Source organism: Festucalex cinctus, chromosome 11, assembly GCF_051991245.1.
Source record: "Festucalex cinctus isolate MCC-2025b chromosome 11, RoL_Fcin_1.0, whole genome shotgun sequence".
Lineage (NCBI taxonomy): Eukaryota > Metazoa > Chordata > Actinopteri > Syngnathiformes > Syngnathidae > Festucalex > Festucalex cinctus.
Window position 1 is genome coordinate 9,183,053 of NC_135421.1, and position 21,277 is coordinate 9,204,329.

Genomic DNA, 21,277 nt, shown 5'->3' on the forward strand with positions numbered 1-21,277 from the left:
CAGTCTTCCATTCACTCTTATCAAATTTGCATAATGTGTAACCTGCACATCAGTGGCGTGCGGTCTTAATAAGCTGTTAATGCGGCGCTTGCCCAAGCCCTTCAAAATAAAATCATTGAAGATATTTCTGTCAGTATCCTCTAAAATACAATAACGTAGTTCTACTGTTTTGGGATTAAATTCCTGTATATTTTGTCCTGTTTTCCTCGCGGGGAGTGGAGAAGCCGACAGCCGACATAGGGAAAAGAAGCATAACGAACTAAGTGGGATTGCCATTTATGTTGAGCATTATTATGTTTGACTGTTAGTGAACACAACAGTGGTCTCGCGGGACGGAGGGAGGGGAGGAGGCATGCGGTTCAGTTAACGTTGTTCTTTTTTCCTGCTAGCATTGAGAGCTGCTGTACTCTGTTCTTTGGCATCGGCCACTGCCAAAAGTGGCGTTTTGATGAGAGGAATAAACGGGTGACATCCCAAACAACATTTGCTGTTGGCATTTGTACAAAACGTTCCAGAATAATTCAAGTGGTCGTTCTACTGCTTAAGTAGTCATCACGAAAACAGGGAAGAACTTCGTCCGTCACTTTTCAAGCTGAGTTTGTAAAGTGATCTAATGTCCGCACAAGTGTTTGTAATTACCAGGAAATGCTTTAATTGCCGCTCAGAAACAGTACAATCCAACACGAGCGGTAAAAAAACAAAAAAACAAAAAAACATCAATAACACCACTAAGCACTCAAGCGGGAGTTGCCTTAGTAACCCAGTAGCAGCGCTTTACGGCGATGTCATTTTTTGTCCTCTCCTGGGTTGAGCCCACTTCGTGGGCACGAGCCAGTTCCGAATACTGTAAATTCCAACGTATTGGCACATTTGTGGGCATGTGATTGTGTCATTTCATTCACCACGGTTCTGGTTAAAATTAACAATTAAAATACCCCAAAATTTTTCAGCTCGCATTTTTGTCAGTCCAGCATGCCCACCTATAAAGGTCACCGCTCGCCACTGCTGCACATAATTTTTTCATTATATATTTACTATTTACAAAACCAAACTGAGTGACTGCATGCATGTTTGAGGCCCAAAATATGTCATAGATCACTGTATTTACCTCAGTTATTTTTATACACAATGCAAAATACTACAAAATGTATTTGATATACTGTTCTAGTTATTGCTTCAATTTTGCTTGTAGTCTTAAAAAAAAAGAAAAAGAATAACAGGTATGCTATATACATTTTGTCATTATTCGAGAGGACTGGAAAAAAAGAAAAGCGAAGAACAGAAAACAATGTAGCCTTTGCAAACACTTCCAAATGTAATGGATGGGCCAACAGATAGCTACCAATGGAGCTGCAGATGGTGCTGTTGGTTTGGGCCCCCCGGGTGCAGTCGCATTCACACTGGTACTCGACGGCGACCTGCAGGCGGTCTTTAAAGCCCACTGGCTTGATCGTGAAACTGTGGTCGGTGCCGCGAAGTGGACAACTTCTTGCCTCCACGCTCACGTTAAATGACACCTGGAGTGACAAAATATTACATTTAAAAATGTACAATTAAAAAAGGTCTAATCATTGTTGTCGTTTGCTAATATTTTGAGTTTTGGACCCTCTCATGTTGTCAGGTAAGGTAAAGAAAATATTGGAAAAAACGCTCATTATGATGCAGTGCCTTCCTACACCAAACTAAAACCTCACCTTTTATTTACTTGGAAAGGTTCTGACAAAAATGTAATTTGGGCGCTAGTCCACAAGTCAAGATACAGTTTCAAGTTGGGAAGAAAAACAAAAATATACTTGGAAAATGACGTCATGATTTTAAATAAAAATGTAAAAAATGCGTTAATTTTGAGTTAATTTAAAGTTCCTTTAACGCCACTAATTTTTTTAACGCGCGATTAATGACCTGCCCTTAATTGTAAAGTCTGTACTGGAGGAGTTCCAGTGCTCAGGAGACATGTCCACATTAAAATTTAGCAGTAATATTGTATTTGACCATTTTAATAATGCACAGATTTTCACTTTTACTTCATGTAAAAGATGAGACAGCTCTTAATATGAAAATAAAAATGCACTGAGCTGTCACTGTCTTACAAATGCAACTATGCCATCTAGTGGCAGAAAATGAGCTTAACACAAATCAGTATTACAATGTTTTGTTACAGTACATTACATCTTTTTAATTTTAACTCAATTTTATGAATTATGAAAATACTGTATCAATGACTAAAAGATGCAGTCATATTTCTATTCGTTTAACATTTTTCCCACTTTACGTTGAAAGTATGAAAACTTGGAAAAACATTTTATTGTGCATTTTATTGTACAATTAGTACAGATATAAAATTTGCGATTAATCGTCAGTTAACTACTGAAGTCACGCGATTAATTACAATTAAAAATTTTAATCGCCTGACACCCTTAATTTATATATAAACAAGTGAGCTCAATTACATTTTAATTTAAATTCATGCACATTTTACATTAGGTGAAAGTGCATGTTTAAATAGTTTAAAATCCACTTTTGTAATGCTACACCAACCACAATAATAGAGGTAATTTATTTCAGTAAGATATTATAAGTGTCAAAGTGAGCATGCTTAACTTTTTTATATTGGATATTGTTTTACTGTGCAGCTGTACTCAAGGTGTCCAGTGAATATACAGTAGCATTACAACAACAAAATTCCCGCTATTGTTTCCATATTTGTAAGATAGCTAATGTGTTCCTAATAGGCAAACACAGCTGCCATGCACTCACAGTGAACTACACATGACCCCGTGTTATAATGCTTTTACTGGTGGGCGCGGCTCATCCAGTGAGCCAGTGAATCAACAAAGAGTAGATCTGAATGCTCAGAGGAAGGAAGCAGTGTCACCCAACCCGAAACACGGCGTCATATACGATGGGAAGCAGAAAGTAACATCCTGGAAGTTGTTAAAAGCGCACATCGATAATATTCTCCTCACTTCCTGTAGGAGGCGGAATTGCTACCAGCACGAGCTACACAGGAAGTGGTTACATCACTTGGCGCCGACCGGACATTCCTTCCCCCTTGCCGCCTCTGTATCCCTAACGAGTTAATGAGCAAGGCACACAATTAAATTTAGTGTAAATGTGAATCGCGCGGAAGCCCCCGGCTTCATGACAGTCATAAGGACAACCGAGGGGGTTGTCAAAAGTCGAGTGAGGGGAAACACGTGGAAAGTAGTAGTAGTCGTAATAGTAGAGGACACAGGCAAATGTGCTCAGAGGCATTGAGAAAGTACAGTTTTGGACACTAAAGTATTTGGAGAAATAATGTGTTTGTAAAAAGTATGATTCAACCGTTACAAAGAATGAATGTACAAGTACCTAAAAGAGTTCCCAGAGGAACACCATTCAAAATTGTCTCAGACTAATCATTACACAATTAATGCAACACGTTCCACCTATACAAAATGAAAAGTGAAGAAAATGTGGAGTTGCTTAAAGGAACAGGAGTGTTTGATCAGATGATTGATTTCTGTGTGGCCAAAATTCGACCTTTACTAATGATTTCAATTGATTGTCACATACAGAGCCAGCCAGAAAAGTGTACCACTTGATTCCAGCCAAAGTTCAATTTTGTGTCCTTTAACATCAACGCTTGTAGCATTCTGTGGTGACATCGCCAAATAAAAAGCCAGTGAAAATCTTTTTTGAGGTTTCACTGCGGTACATATTTTTACATTATTGTATACATTCTAATGAAAAAAACAAACAAATTGTTCCCTCTTTGGCATCATCTTCTGTGTCTACATCTAAAAAATATAAAGGCGAAGCTGCATGATGATGATGACAACATTTTTCAGGACACATAATGGCATATTACTGAAAAATATCTGGGTTGAATTGTGAATTGTAGGAGGGGCATTAAAGAGCAGACAGTCACAATGTATCTCACCATACATCCTGCAGCTTTTATCATCATTCCAATACACAATTGAATGCAACACACAGAAGTTCTATTGCTCCACCCAGTGGGAAAGTTAAAACAATATCTTGGGGCTTGAAAAAAATAAATAAAAATCTTCCAACTGTGAAAAATGTTCCATGGACAAGATCAGCTAAGTAAATATGTCAAAACAATTACGACAATAAAAGCAACACACACGAGAAGAAAAAAAAAAAAAAAGGAGGCATGGTTGCTTTCAGTGTAACTGTGAGAAAAACGTTTGCTTAGCTACTGATGCCCTAGAAAGAATTCCTCTTTCTGCCAAGTGTTTTTGTTTGACAGCGTCTTTACTCCTTCGGCCTACTTTTGTGTGAGGTCATTGACATGCAGCATCCTACTCCACGGCGGGAACGTACATATGAAATGCACAAGCTACACCGTCGCCTCGAGAAGACTTTGCTCCGAGCCTGCAAACTCCTTTCATTCGTCAGTATAAAAGATGTGAACCCCGATTCTTTTGGGAGCCCCTCGTCCATTCATTTGTGCCATTATGCTACAATGTCACCCAAATCCCCCTCTGAGGGCCCCAGCCACTATCCGTTGCCATCTCAACACGGTCCCAAGAAAATAAAGACAATAAAACCGAACGACACAAGGTTTAGAGGGCAGACTTCCAACTTGTACAAAGCCGCTCCCAAGCATTTTCTATACATCAAGGTCTCAATATACATTTTAATGCAATGGCCTACAACAAGAAAGGAATAAAAAACACAATTAGCATGCTACATCATGGGGGACACCAAACAAAGGCACCTTAATTAAGGGCTCACTCACACTAGGCCATTGCACCTGAGCTGGCTATCATGAATAACATGAGAGGAATGATTACATCAATCATGATTGATCCAAGACCATGCATCACACATTTTTTTTTTTTTAAACATTCTGGATTATTTCTAGACGCTTTATTGTTATTATTAAGCAAGGTGGCAGTGATAAATAATGCAATAATGTTGCTAATGTTAAGCAGTGTTTCTGCTTGGTTTCAGTAGCTCTACAGTATCATCACATTTTTTTAAATTTGCTGACATTTTGAACTTCAACCGCTAACTCATATACAGTATTAGCCATTCATTTTTGGGACTACCAAACCATGACCAGGGCATCTCCTGTCCTATATGACAGGACCTCTTGAATTGCCGCTAGTCACTTTTATAGTTAGTCGCTAATTCGCTAAATATAGCACCAATGTCGCTAAGTTCGCAACACTGAAGACAATTTGTGCTGTTACTGCCCCACACAAGCGCTCATCAAAATAAAAGCACCATGTATTTTAAGTTTTATTTTGACTAATTTTAGAGTTTGAGAGTGCCAGTTGGAGCCTGTGGATGCTTTTCCCAGGTCTGATGTAGACTGCTACATTAGCTTCTCACACTAGCATATGCTTGTCCAAGCATAGAGTGTTATTACTTTGTATATGCATGTGTTATGTTTTCACCTCTTACATTATGTTATTGGCCGATTTCATTTTTAAAGCTAGTGTCCAACATTTTTTCATTGCTGTTTGTAAACCCAACATTCAAATCTGGAATGAGCGTGAAAGCAGTCCACCAGTAGGAAGCAGCGGTTTGCACAGCCGAATTTGCATATGCAGACAAGACAGATGAATCAAACTCCTAACACGTCCGCGTAAACAGTCCATCAATCAGGAGCGAATGTTAGCACAGCGAAATTTGAATATATCACTGATAGCTTGCTTCTGCGGCTTGGGTGGAAGGAAAACATTGAGTCTCTGCCCAGAAACGTCCCGGCCAAAACAAATCCTTCAGACTATACCTTTAAAATGATAAAGAATTGTAAAAAATGTAGTGTCTTACTGTTTTTAATAGAGTAATACTAGACTTAAAATATAATTCGTATAACGCTTGCACTGTTAATGAAGGTTTGATGTCAATAGTTTGGTCTCTAAAATGTATGATTCCATATATGGAAAATGTTTATTTTAAAGCTGACCAAATCAAAGTTCAATTAGCATTATTTAACAAACTGCGATCAAACTTTGAGAAATCACTGAGTTAGCTTTCATTGGACAGCAATTATTTAGAAACAGTGCGAATCTGGAAACAACATTGCCAAGTAGACAGGTGCATCAAATGTGACATTTATGTTAAATATCCCAAATGCCTGTAGAAGACTTCCCACAGTTCCTGGTGATTAATTCAAACACAAAGAAGAGAAAGCAAGAATGAGCCGTCTCTGCCAAGAGAAACGTGGGAGAATAAATCAGTTCCTTCCCAAGTAAATAGTTACATCATGTTGTGCCAAAATGAAATGAATATAAAATAAATACATAGTTAAAATTGGAACTAATTCAACTCTGAAAAAAATCTATTCAAGTGGCCACTAAAACTGTGAAATATACATTGAAATAATTTTAATGAATTATGGAATTTAAGAATATGACCTTTTTTTTTAATTTATTTATTTACTGGTAATGTCTTTTTATTCCATAACACTTCAATTAATCAGTCAACCATGAAAGAGCTGGTGGGCATGATGAGTGGTCTGATTTGTTGAACTCCGTAAAATGGAATGATAATAATTACAAATTTACTGTGATTGATGGAGATTTTTGCAAATCTCTGGCTTTGGATGTTCACTGACCTGAAGTCTCGCGTTATATCATATGCATGATGACAGTTCCAACTACGGATTTTGGTGTGACTTATAGGTTTTCTGAGGGATATGTTGGTCAAATGCCATTTAAAATACTAAAGTTTCCATTGCATTGCCAAAGAAGCTACATGGTGGCTGCCAAGGCACTTTGGAGCATGGAAGAAAAAAAAAAAATCATGAATTGAAGAGGAGAGCGTGCACATGGACTCACTGTGTCCCCTATTTTTAAGTCAGAGCACTTCCTGAGGCCGGGTAGTGGCTCGCCATCCTGGCAAGTGGCGGTGAATGACAGGCTGAGGTCCTCGGGTTGGTCCCACACTGTCAGCTCCACTTTGGAGCGGATGTTCTATAAGGGCGAAAAAACAGATATGTATGATTAAGTTTTACTACTCTTATAATTGCTTGTGAGGGAGAAGGAGGCAAACACGGGTAAAGTTTGAGCCTAGTTAGTCACAGTTTTTATGGACTTGGGAAAAACCGCAAGCTCTGAACATGGAGGCAGGTTGTTACATTTCAATTGTACATAGTAAAATAAGACCACACAGCTTTACGGAGGTAATCAATGCTACAGTTCAGAATTAAGAGTGAAATAGATACCATAACCTCCCCTTTTATTCTGAATACAGACCCTAAATACTAGAGTGTAACAGACGCCAAACCACAATTAGTTCCTCAAATAAACAGATCCCTCTAATAGGTGTCTAGCCTTTTCCCATCAGGAAGTCAGAAAAAAAGAAAAAAAAAATCAGGCTGCGAGATCTCAGCCTACACCTGACATTGCTTTCAAAAGGACATCAAATAGTTAATTACTGAGCCCATTCAAACACTGTTGCTAACAAAAACAGCAGCACCAATGGCAACCTGGCTCTGTGTGGAGTCCTACAGCATGTTTTATTTGTAATGCTCCAAAAAAGAAACAAGATGTGACATTGTGACTTAGTAAGTCATACTGCCCCATCACTGGTGATCTATTTTTAGAACAGACCGATGGGCTACTTATGGTAGATGGTACTTAATTTATATAGCGCTTTTCCATCTTGCAAAGTCCTGAAAGCATTTTACATTCGACTACTCATTCACCTACTGATGACGCAGCATCAGGAGAAACTGGGAGTTTAGTATCTTGCTCAAGGATAATTCAATAAGGTTACAATGGTATGGGATCAAACTCCCAAATTCTGGGTTGCAAGACGACCATTCTGCCACTGACCCACGCCGCCCTTATGTGATCCTTGGGGCTAACTAACTAGTACCTATTGGAACTTTTTTTAGGACTGTGCACGGGAAAATGCATGTGTGTTTGCAGTATCATCTTGCTCTCTCCCTCCCCCTCCTCCGTTACTTGCAAAGAGGGATAAAAAAAAAAAACAACAACTGGAAGAGGAGGCTTGTTTACTCAACTCTGCAAGCAGCCAATCATATTGTGCCATGCTTATAAGTAGGGATGTAACGATATCCAAACATCACGATATGATACTGTCATGATATGAAGGTCAGAATACGATAATTATCACGATATTGTGGGGAGGTTGGCGATACAAATAATGTAAAAAAAAAAAAAAAAAAAAGGTCACAATAATGTAAAAAAATGCCCATAGGCAGTATCTTATTTTGAAATGACTTGGTCAGAACCATCAAAAAGCCCAAAATGGGTCACAATACTGCCTACGGGTTAATTAGTATTGAGGCACTTACTTGCTAATGCAAAAACATTGAGTTCCTCCACATATTGACTCGGTTCACACGCATATGACGTTCATCTGATGATTAATGTGGATTTGAAACAAAGAAGGGCCAAAACATGCCTTGTGAAAATTAAACTGCACTACAAAACTAGCCATCAGAGGGTGCTAGAACTGCACAAATGGAACTCAGCCTGACTTTTTTAAACAGATGTGCTGCTTTTAATATCGTGACATGATGACGACGATATAATGTGACAGTTTTAATATCGCGATATATCACGATATTTGTGATATCGTTACATCCCTACTTCCCCGCACCTCTTTACCAGTGACAACCAGTATTTGCGGTTATTGAAACTGTGACTTTTTCAAATTGGCCCAATCGAACAGATGTTTAGGACAAAAATGCCTTTTGCCACAATTTGTGTAAATACCTAAGGCAATTATAACATTGTTAAAAAAACAAATGTAATCTTTTGCAGTGTTTACCATCATCATATACAAGTGTACCCTCCTCCGTGGTCTCAGTTGACCCTTTGCACGCTCACAGCCAGCAGTAGCTTTGAGCTGCCGTCTGTCTTTGAGATAAATCAGGCGGTTACACAACAACGCCCTGCCGTCGCATCCCTTTTGGCCGTCGTGGCGCGAGGGATGCAGTTTGGCAGCTGGAATGTTAATAAGGCCATGAGTCAAAAGCGCTTCCTTCAAGCTCCAGTAACACACACCCCGCCTGTCCCATTCTACCGCCCAAAGGCCCAAAAAACATCATTCGGCTGAGGCAGGGAATGAATCAAAAACACCCACGCGGCAAAAACACGCAAGGGAAGGTCTGACAAGTTTTATAAACTGGCACTTATGTGAAGGGTTATGTTTGAGGGACAGACAGACATATGTTCAGTTGCTCACTGGTCACAACATTTAGTATTTGCAGTATACACATCTGTACAAGAGAAATATTAACAAAAAATATTACAAACAACTTTCAGTAGAATGGAGTGCTGTTCCAAACAAATCTTACTAATAAACATATTGAGCTATCTTTTATGTTATGCCTTGATTGAAAATTAAATAATACCATTACCGTTATCAGGCTTCATGCAGAGCTGGCTGATTAGCTACTTATTTGACACACCTGTGTTGCTTGTGGGAGACATGGAAAACAGGCTGGATGGGGGTACTCAAGGACCAGGGTTGAGAACCACTCACTGCCATACACTTCACACAAAACATGACTTTACTGTTGCTCTCCATGTGTTCTTTTCTTCATTCACTAATTATCTCATTCAAGCAAACAAAGCTCCATGATGCAACTTCATGGAGGCAAAGTCAGCAGGCGAGTGATTTGCGGCAGCCTTAAACTAACACGCTTCACAGCGGCGTGCTTCAGCTGCTACAATGTGTCATCTTTACGACAACTAAGTAAATCCTCACATTAGCAACGCCAGAACCGAGCAACTGCATGCATATTCTTGTTCACAGATGGTTGAGTTCCCAAAAGTGTGTGTAAAATATATCAGCTGTTTAGAACATGTCCAAAAGTTTTCTGCCGTGATGAGAATTCCAGCTTGTAAGCAAATGCCTGTGTGTCAGTTGGAGCGTCATTAACAAACTACGTGTCCATGTGTGTTTTACGGTCAGGGGAAGACTTGAAAGACTTGAATTTGCCTCTCTGCACCAACATAACGTCATGTTTTTTTTTAAACTTCAGAATATACCAGTAACACTATTTAACATTATTTAACAAAAGGATTATAAACTAGACTAAGTGCAATTGCTGAAAAAATTGCGTGGGAATGCTGAAAGCTGAATGCTAATAGATGAATACTAATAGCTGAATGCTAATGAAGGACCTAGAAAGAAAAATTCTGTGAAAATTACATTGTAATTTATTATTAATTACTAGTAGTAATAGTAGTAGTAGTAGAAACAGTAGTAGTATTACTAGTAATTATTAAGTACTAACTTGCAGTTAAATGACAAATACAAACACAAACCCATTCTCAGTCAGTAGTAGTCACCTACCATAAATTACTAGTATAGTAAAGTTTTTTTTTTTTTTTTTTAATTCATCTATTCATAAAGAATGCCTATACTCCTCTTTCACAACTTTGTGTGCTGGTGCTAAAAAAATAAAAAAAAATAAAAAAAAAATAAAAAAAAAAGGGATTATCAGTAAACTTCAGCTAAAATCAGCACAAAAAGTATGCCACGTCAGTCTACTTGGCACAAAACACAACTACTCGTCCAATCAGATGGCATTTTAAAGTCACGTCACTTCAGCAGCGTTCCATTCACAACATTATTCATGATCAGTGTTGCCACAGTTACCTTGAAAAAGTAACTTAGTTACTTTACTGATTACTTGGTTTTAAAAGTAACTAAATTGCGTTACTGATTACTTGATTTTAAAAGTAACTAAGTTAGATTAAAAGTTACTTTTTTAGTTACTTTCAGCAGCTGCCGATAACACCATCTCAACATAAAAATAATGCAGTAGAAACGGAGTTCCAAATACTTTATTGAAAGTGCATTTTTAACATGTAAATAAAGGTTTTTTTTTATGAAAAACAAAATAGGCAGTCTCTCTTGACTTCTTGTAACGTAAATACTTTTTATAAAACAAAAAATAAAAATCTATCCAGGTTGAAAATGAAAATCCCCTAAATTCCTCTATTGTTTGTTTGTTCCGCTATTCCAGTGTGTACACATGTATCAGTTTAAATATTTATTAGTAGTTATTGACAGTTATAATTGTTTTTTGGTTTGTTTGTTTTTTCTCTTCAAAATAAGGATCAGGAAAACAAAAGGTTGATAATTTAATGTTAAATATAAATATTTAACCTTTAGACAGACACCAACACAATTAAACAGAATATTTGCACATTGTGAAGTATTTCAGAAACATAAATTTAAGACATGAAATAAACCTACCGTCCAGCCAAAAGAAATATGAAGCCACCTTATGGAACAATAAATCTATCAAACACATTTTAACCACTTAATATATGCAAAAATATTTCCAAAAGTTCATTTCCCTTTTTAATCAACAATTTTTGTATTTAACAATTGTTTTTTCTTTTGTCATCACTTTCATTTTTGGTTAATGTATGACATCTTTTTTTGTTTTTTTAATCTGAGACACGATGATGACCACAGAATCACTACTGTTTATATTTAGTTTTTTTGGGCTGTCGTAATCGCGGGCACGTCTCAGTTCTATCTGCTGCTCATGCTAGTTGTAGACATTGACAGGGAGCCACAAACTGAGAAATGAGATACTTGCAGTGTGCTTTTAGCTTAGCTGGTGTGTTGGCTGTGGGACATACCTGTGTCGTTTGAATCCATGCATTGGATCGTCACGGGAGTTATTCTTTTTGGCTCGCGCGCAGTACCAACGCCGGCCCGAGACATACAAGTGCACCGAGAGGACTCGATAGCCATGGGAAATACCGAGATGTACGGCACCGGCTTCTGCTAACTGTCTCCATTTGTATGTTGTCACTCGTTGCGCGCGCGCGCGCGCCGTGTCGCGAGCACGGAAACAGCTTGAATGGTGATGCTACTGAAATGTAAACAAAACAAGTAGAGCACGGCGCAGAACTCTTGCTATTGTTATGAAAACCATAAAGCCTCACTCGCAACCGATACGGTCGTTTAGCTCCCCTTGACGAACGATGGTTCGGTCGAATCGTTTTTTTGTTCCACCCCTACTGAAAACGTAACTTGTCTGACGTCACTCCCCCTGGCGAGAGGGCGGAGACGACCTCATCCCATAATGCTTCACGGACCAGTTGAGGATGGAAATAAATTATTTTTTTTACCACTTTTATGGTCCATAATGCACACTTTTTTTGTTGTGTTGTGTGCCTGTTGGTTAATAAAACTAGTAGTAAAAGTATCATCACTTTTGTTTTGAATGTGCAAACCATTCATGACCAGACCATGGCTGAATTCAGTGTGGTGATCAATGACTTCTGCCTCATCTTCGTAGTTAGCAGTAGTTGTTTGTGACTGTTACAACAGTGAGATAGTTTGCATTCTTCATGAAAAATGTGGAGTAACGCATTGGTTCTCTGGACAGTAACTTTAATCAGACTACTTTGTAGAATAAAGTAACGCGTTAGACTATTAGTTACTTTAGAAAGCAACTTTTTTGAGTAACGCGAGTAACGCGTTACCGGCAACACTGTTCATGATCATCATCGGACTACTGCTATTGGCTGGCAACCAGTTCAGGGTGCACTCCGCATACTGCCCGAGGCCGGCTGGGATAGGCTTCAACACCCCCGCGACTCTTGTAAGGAGTAAGCGGCTAAGACAATGAATGGATGTATGGATCATTGGACTAACAGAAGGCGAATTTATTCAGCCAACGAGAGCAAGAAAACATGTCTTCAGAAATTCATTTTGTCATATCTAGTGATATTTCTGTGATTTAAATGCAGTTTATAATGTTATTGTTTGCAAAAAAGAAGCATTCACAGTTAGTTGGGATACATCTACATCCCTTAGCATAATGGCCCTGGATATATTTGCAATGTACAGTTGGAGGTGGGATTCGAACCCGCGATCTCCTGGTTACTAAACAATACACTCTACATTCCACCATGCAGCCTGCCAAAACAAGAAGCTGCTAACTCACATAGTAGGCTGCGATGATGAGCTGGATGATGTTCTTTGAGTCCTGGTCAAGTATCTCCACTGTCGTTCCCGGTATGAGTGCTGTGAAATTCTTTAAGACACGGCCAGAAAGCAAAATTTGCAACATTAGAAGGCAGGCGATGTAGTCACAAACGTGTAGAAAAAAAAGAATGTAAAACTACCTTATAAATGACATACAACCGCTTAGTGACAGCAAATATGAGGAAAATGTTATTTTCTGCCAGTTTCTCGCCCAGGAGCCCCAAAGAGGGATAATCCTGCATGGAGAGAGAAAGGGATGCATCAAATCTCACCATTCAAGATGCTAAGCTGACTTTTATGCTTTCTTTAACATTACATCCACCTACAAACGTATACATTGGTTAATTAACTTGCCAACTACAGTGTTTTTAATACAATGATCTCACTGAAAAAAACTGCTGCTTTTACTGACAGTTTGAAAAGGGCTTGTCTCATTTACAACACAAATAGAAAAGAGGTTAAAGTCTATAGTTCATATCGCAGGCTTGTTTTGATGGGACACATTTGAGTGGTGAGACTTCAGTTAGTTTAAGATGGGATGAGGATCAACATGCTTGAAGGATTCAATCATCAAATACCAGCGAGGTGACTCGAACCCAAAAAACAAGAACAGCATTTCTCACCGAGAATCCTCATCAAGCCTGCTGACGCCTGTTTGCTTGCATTGTTTATCTATCCTTGACTGCTGTCCCACAATTGTTATCACAATTTCATGCAGGGCTGTTTGGAATTATGTGTAGATTGGGCATAATGCTGATAAACATCATTTGGTGAGCAGTCTTTTGATGCTGTGGCATAAGGGGAAAAATTTAAAGTATTATGAGACACGCAGGGTCGTTCACATGATATTGATCATTTTGACTGTGTGAAAGACATCCTTTGTGTGTTTTAAAGCATCTTATCAAATACAAAAGCCAACTAATAGAGAGTTGACTTCCTCGTGGTAACAGCATAGCATAGAATATGCTAGCCTAGCATAGCCATAGACTCGCATAGCATAGCAGGCCTTGCTGACCTGCCTGTCTGCTACTGCCTTGTCTTTGTCTCATGCAGTTTATTGGTGATTTTGTTGTGTGTGATGTGGAATGGTGTCATCTCTCTAATGTTTACAGTCACCCAAGTAGAAATTCACCATGGGGAACCAACCAACCTAATCTAACCTGGTAGTGAATGATAGACCATAAGCACTAGTCAAGTCTTCGTGGCAGCAGATGACTAGTACTTATGGTCTCCCATCAAGTCTTCCTCATGACAGCTGGTGACAGGAAAACCCCAAGTACTATCATCCCAGTACTAGCATTATCTTCCTCATGGTATGAGGAAAATTTGATGATTAGTACTTACGGCTTCCTATTGTCTACTGCCATCATGAAGACTTGACTAGTAGGGTACAGCCCTTTCGAAGTGTCTTTCCAAGTCAATACTTCATTTTGTGGTTTCACTAAAGTGAGGCTGATCCAAGAAGTACACGTGTGTGTCAGTTTCTCTCCTCTGCAATTACTTCTAAAAGCAAGTGAGTGTTATATTTATATGTGACGAGTTAAATAAAAATAGACCACGCCAGCAGTCCTTCCTCATGCTTAAGTTCACATATCTTATCAGCTTAGACAGGAAACAAATGGGAACAACCCACTAAAATCAAGTTATATATCAGTACAAAGCAGCAAGTCATTGGTGTGAACACAAACTGCCTAATACAGCAATTAATCTGATGACAGAGATATAAAAAGTGTAAATGTTCAATTAGACTTTTTCTTTTTTTTAACATTACCTTGACTGCTAAATCTGTATAAGATCTGTCTTGGTTTTATATTTCATCTTGTAACTAGGAAAAGGAGTTACGGCTACATTTTAATTGAATCTGGCTAGATTGGAGAACCTCTTTTTGAATGTCCTCAACTTCTGTTTCTTTTCTATGACAGTGGTTACCGGTATGTGCGGTATATACACAGTGGTCCCTTGCTACTTTGCGGTTCACTTGTCGCTGATTCACTGTATCGCAGATTTTTATTTCATATTTCCATAACATAAGTCAATCACTGACATCGCTTGATAATTCAACTTGGATGGCAGTGGATTGCATTTCTATACTGCTCTGTTAAGGCGGACATGTTTCACTTTCAAACAGGAAGTACATCGGCGAAATTATTTATGACAACATTTAGGCAAAAACTCAATAATTCTCACCAGAATTAAAAAAACACACTGTGATGTGATAAAAAAAATATGCATGTAAAATGATGAAGGTCTCTTATCTCTTTACCAAGCGAGTGGAGGCACTGTACTCATTGTTGTCATCTAAGTGACAGCCGCCATCATGAGGCTGCACGATGCCACCTAAACGGCCGTCCAGGGCCAGGTGAGGCACGTCGTCTGTGGCGAACACTAGCAAGTGGTACGCTTCCTTCCTCCAGCCAATCTCCTCCTGCACACACACATTTACAGAGATGTCAGCACTTTCAAGAGTTCAACACCCGAACCAACACCCCGATATCCAAATGAGCAGGTTCAGGCCAGTCTATATCCACCAGCTTCAGCTTGCCCTATACATCAACAACAAAGTTCTTAGCCCCAGCCTCGGGGGTTGCAATGGTGCTCCAACAAGAATCAGAAGTGACTTCTTTCTGAAAAAGTCTTCTTGGTGAAAATAACTCTTGGAGATCACTAAAATAGTGCTATTTTTCCTAAACCTTACCCGGTCTTGAGGCTACCATTAGGTCACATTCCAAAAGGAGAAGAGAAAAAAAACAAAACGCACTGCCTTCACTTTTTCTGCCAACATTTAGCCACATGCCAAGTAAAGACCTTGAAGATTGTCACACCAGCTTGAGAACCACTCACATACGCAAATGTGTGTACGTGAATAAGAGTGGTGAGTAAAAGGAGATGCCAGGAGCCTTATCAACTGTAAACAATAGAAAGTGCTTGAACAACAGTGGAATATTCCACTTAATACCTGTTGTTTTGTTGAAGACAATGCATGCAAAAATGTTAAAATGAAAAGGCATTCTTCAGGCTGACCTGACTTCTGATGAGTAAAATTAGATAAATCTGGCCTTGGGGGAGGCCTCAGCCGAGGTCTTTTTTTTTTTTCTTTTCTTTTTTTTTTTTTTTTTAATTACAAGGCAGTGTCTACTTTGAAGAAGTCCCTGTGCGTCTTGTGTAGCGAGGAACAGAGAGAGGGAGGACGGTGAACAAGGATTGACCCGTCTCTCTGCAAGACAGCTGCAACAGAATGCACTTCCTGTCCCCAGTGATGATTTTAATTAACAAGCAAATAGGCCATATGCTTGCCATGGGGACTGCTTATTAGATTCTTACTGTGTCAGTAATAGGGATGTAACGATATCCAAACATCACGATACGATATCACGATATGAAGGTCACAATACGATAATTATCACGATATTATGGGGGGGGGGGGTTGGCGATATTTAAAAAAGATCACAATATTGTAAAAAAGGAAAAAAAAAAAAGAGCTCATATTAAAAAAAGCACAATATTGTGCTTTTGTACAAAACAGCAATGCATATAAATCACCTACAATCGTTAATAACAATACTGAGGCACTTACTTGCTAATGCAAGCACACATTGATCACTTCACAAGAAAATTAGGTTCCCCTTCATCTGACAATTAGCATAGATTTTAAACATAGAAGGCCAAAACAGCCCTAATAAAAATTAAATTGCACTAATAAACTAGCCACAAGAGGGTGCTAGAACCTCACAAATGGAAATCAACCTGACTTTTTTTTTTTTTTTTTAACAGATGTGTTCCCTTTAAATATTGTGAACATGACGATATTGTGGCAGTTTTAATATCACAATATTGCCCATATCGTTACAGCCCTAGTAGTCACTAATATTTTGAGGTGCCATATTGCATTATATAAACATTATTTTATGGTCACACAACAACAACATGCACTACCTGACACTATATTTGTATGAGTGAACTAGCAACACACCTGAGTAAATTAAAAAAAAAAAAAAAAAAAAAAAAAAAAAAAAAAAAAAAAAGACTTTCATCTGATGCTAGCCAACATGCTTAATGAGGCTGTCAGCCTTGATTTTTCTTCAGTTGTTTCATTTGTTAGCTCCATGTTGGATATCTCCTACTTCCATGTAATGCAACATTAGTACGCTTTTTAAACAATTCAGATTAAGACTTAAAAAGACAAATGGATAAAAACGACATCGACGGGTTGCTTTTCACCTTACAAACTGCCGCCTGCAGAATAGCGTCAAATCCGCCCTCGGGCGCGTCCCGGTTGCGGGAGACCATCTGCTTCTGCACCTCCTCATTGAAGCGGTCCACTTTGTCCGTCAGCGACAAGATATGGCGGAAGCCGAACGAGGGCACGCAGTTTGGGAACAGCTTATACCTAGGCAGGAATTGACAACAGGAATGCAATTACAATGACTAAGTATTGCAGTGTTGCAAGGTCAAACTAAATTTGATTTATTGCCAATGTGGTCTCACTGTACTGTTTTGTGCATGGCTGACATGTACACAAACACACAAATAACCTACATGGCAAGTGATGCGCACTGGCTGCACTTTCACCTCCAGGGCAAACAAACTTGGAGTAAATCCATAATCTGTTCTCTGCTGTAGAGAGTGAGAGCTGGAGACCTTATTCACTGGGCATGATCAAATATAAAGAGCAAATGATGCATAATTCATCAAGATTAAAAAAAAATATATATAAAAAAATAAAAAAATAGAGACTGCGTGAGGTTACATTTGATGCCATGAGTTATACCTTTTCATCCTTGTACAGCTTCCTTATGTATTTCATTGCCTCTTTGATGTGTTTAACTGCATTTTTTTTTTATTTATTTAAAGCTCTGTCTAGTCACACAAATTGTTACATTGTATTTTTGATGATGAATACAGAGCATCCTGAAAGTTCTGATAGCGCTTCACTTTTTCCATTGTTAGAGCCTTAATCAAAATGGATTTAATTTATTTTATCCGCTTAATTCTTCTACACATAAACCCATATCATCATGAAAACCGTTTTTCTACAATATACAAGTATTTGAAACTAAAATAACTGTGGAAAATTACCCATTATAAAATGAATAAAAACAGAACCCATGGTTTTGCTCCAATTGACCTTATGGAACAAGTCAAAATGGCGGTCTTATGCTGCATTCGAGGAGGGTTTGAAGTCAGTTTTATCCCACTCGGAATGTCCCATTTCACCCTCAAAGAGTTTGAGGTAAATATGAACAACAAAGATGGCTGAATCGGATAAATTGTTTGTTGTTCTCTTTAACGCAGTCGTTCCAGTTCCGTTGCGTCACTTTAACATGTCTTGTATTTACATTCACCTCGGACATTGACGTCGGAACTGACACAATCAGAGTAGGATACATCCGATTTCCGACTTTCCACGAATGCAGGCCCTCCACTCATTGAAGCACTGAACTTTGGATCGTTGTAATTTGATTTGTGGGGATTATTTTGATTTGAAAACGTGATCAAATGTTGTTTTACTACTATAACAACCAACCTGGTTTGTATGTTAGTCACAAGCAAACAAAGGCACTATGGAAATGAAGTGTTGCATTGTGGAGATACTAGAATTGTCAACAGGATCTTCTTTTATCTTCTGATTCTTAGCCAAAATATCAAAGGAGTGCCTTCAGGGCAACTCTGTCAGTGTCCGTGAGTGAACTGGCCAGAGCTCAAACGAGAATTTGATTGAACATCTCTGGAGAGCTCTGAAACTATCTGTGTAACATGTAACGACCCTCCCCATAATTGAGCTTGAGAGGAGTAGCACAAAGACGAATGGGCAAAAATGCCCAAAGAGAGGCGTGCCAATCTTGTGGCATCTTATCACATGAGACTAATTGCTCACAAATGGTGAATCACCAAAGTATTGAGCAAAGGCTGTGATTACTTATGTCCACGTGATTTCTATGTGATATGTATTAAGGATTTTCAACGCCACTTTTTTCAGACTGATACTAGTATGAGTATTCAACTCTTAGTATGGACCGATACCACTAGAACTTTGGTCAAAATTATCTGTCTTGAATTAGTAGAAATTTCATCAAAGACATACATCCCAATGTAGCATTATTCCAAATCTTTGGACTCGAGTCAGAATAGGTCACACCAAAACAGCAATGCTAACCGGTGCGTAGCTTTACACTGTCATTTCCCTCTCTGATGCCGTCCAACGTCAACAACCATTGTATGAAAGCATGCCACATTTAAATCACCATTAAATTGTTAAGAAGTCAGTTAATAAAGCCCATCAAGGCAGTGTATCAACACCATTGTGTACTCATTGTCCTCTAAATCCACCCTAGCAAGGGAGACAAAATGTGAATATACCCAGGTTAGCATTAGCATATCAGTAGCTAGCAGCTTGTACGACGCAAGCGGATGGATTTCAAATTGGCCCAAAAGAACACCCTGGGTTCTGCCATTGGCCTGTGTTTGGCAGGCAATTGTGGAGGTTAAAGTAAGTTATTTTAACCTGTGTACCTATAGAATTTCCTATTGTACAGTATGTTAGCATTAAAGTGTGAAAGCAATGTGGTTGTTTGACCGCAACCTTCCACATTACAGCACACAGTGTGCTGTGAAGTGAGCCGAGTCACCTGCCAGCATACAGCACTCACAAGTCAAAGCAAAAAAAACTAAACAAACAAACAAAAAAACATCCAATTGAAGATTTTCACGCTACCTACCCGTTGCATGGGTTCTCCTGATACTTGGGGGCCGTGTAGGAGAAGGGCGATATGTTCTTGTCCACGAAAGAGCCGAAACCCAAACGGAAGTTGCTGGTGAGCTTGCCCATCTCCAGGGCCAGCTTAGTGCCCAGGTTGCGGATGGTGTGCAGGTCGTCCTTCATGGACAACGAGAGGTCCATCAGGTAGTAGAGGTCCACTGGGTAGTCCTCCACCTGGCGCACCTGTAGCCAGAACCACGCCTGCTCTCCTGCGTGTCCAGTATGAAATTAATTTTCAGTCCAACGGGATTGAGCTAACTCTGAAGATCATGCTAATTCAGCATTGTCTGAACCCCACAACAACAACAACAACAACAACAACAACAAATACTCTTGATTGCTTTTATAACTGTCCAAAGGGAATACAAAATGATTTCCACCGTTTTCTTTTCTCTATTGGGCTCAATTTGACGTTTGTCACTTCACCTGGTCTTAGACTGAGCGAGATCCCCTGAGGTCTAATTTGGACCACATCCTGCTGGGTCAAGCCAGACCCCTTGGTGCTCAGAGGCATGTTCTGCTGCACCATGATGCTGTTTGTCGGGTATTCGACCATTCGGCTCAGACAGCCCCTGTCGTGCAGGTTTTGAACTAAGTCGCATCGTGATGTCACAGTGAGCCCCCTCCCAAAATCCTGCGTTAAAAACAGAGGAGACAATACAGTCATATGATGCATCAGTAAGGTAAACATTCTAAAATTAACATGGTGATAAAGGATACCTCTTGTGCGCACCAGGCGCAACTAGGGTGAATCAGGAGGCATTCTTCACATGAAGTTGCGCTGCTGCTCATACAAACATTAAGACCTGAAGGAGAAATTGTATAGACTAGTCTTGCATATTAATACATTGTGGTACTGTCATTGAGTTATTCATATTGCTTTATGACTCTATCAGCATGTGTCACCAGGTATCTACAAGTAGGATTTTCTAGTACAATCCTTCCATTGTTAAGACTAATCTAACTTTTATTAACTGGGTGTCCGGCAGATATTGTTTGATGTTCTAGGTGAGTGCTCGTTAATCCTTGAAGCTGGTTGCTACAGCTGTCAGTAGCAGTGTACAGGGCTGGGTCATATAAGGATATATGCACTCATTAGAAATTGAATCTAGGCTGCTATAATGCATATTTCTAACATTTATTAAATATTGTTTAATGTTCCAGTGTGCAGGTGTGGCAGGTAAACAAGCTCTTTCCTGCCTGCCTGCTGATTAGAAGCATCAGAGTCTAAAGCCAAACTGTGGCGGGGTATTTAATTTGAGAACCTGGATTTGACACCTGTGTGGTATTTGATATCCTAAATATATCGGGATTATGCGAGGCTTTTTCTCGCAGATATATATAAAATGTGGTGGGTTGTTTTTGAATAATTTAGCAAAACAATGGAGAGCCCGCGCCAGCTAGCATTAGCTCTACATTACACTATCCATTTTTTTTTTTTACGTCAAAATGTGCAATTATTCAGCAACATAAGGTCAATTAATTAGCCAGTCGTTAATTTTTTAAAAAGTATTCTTTGGCCAAGAATCTTGGCTAATGGACAGGAAAGCTTATGTAGAGATA

General features: G+C 39.0%; 1 protein-coding gene across 1 annotated transcript in view; it reads right to left on the reverse strand.

Moving 5' to 3' along the window:
- The window catches only part of itgb5 (integrin, beta 5), a 45,449-nt gene that overhangs the window by 23,055 nt on the left and 1,117 nt on the right, over positions 1 to 21,277 (reverse strand). Inside the window, exons 2-10 of the mRNA XM_077536231.1 lie at positions 20,435 to 20,520; positions 20,141 to 20,348; positions 19,674 to 19,923; positions 17,176 to 17,344; positions 15,221 to 15,382; positions 13,098 to 13,193; positions 12,917 to 13,006; positions 6,801 to 6,935; positions 1,343 to 1,517 (exon numbers count right to left, since the gene is read on the reverse strand). Of these exons, the coding sequence (XP_077392357.1) occupies positions 1,343 to 1,517; positions 6,801 to 6,935; positions 12,917 to 13,006; positions 13,098 to 13,193; positions 15,221 to 15,382; positions 17,176 to 17,344; positions 19,674 to 19,923; positions 20,141 to 20,348; positions 20,435 to 20,520 (1,371 nt within the window). The remainder of the gene's footprint in view (positions 1 to 1,342; positions 1,518 to 6,800; positions 6,936 to 12,916; positions 13,007 to 13,097; positions 13,194 to 15,220; positions 15,383 to 17,175; positions 17,345 to 19,673; positions 19,924 to 20,140; positions 20,349 to 20,434; positions 20,521 to 21,277) is intronic.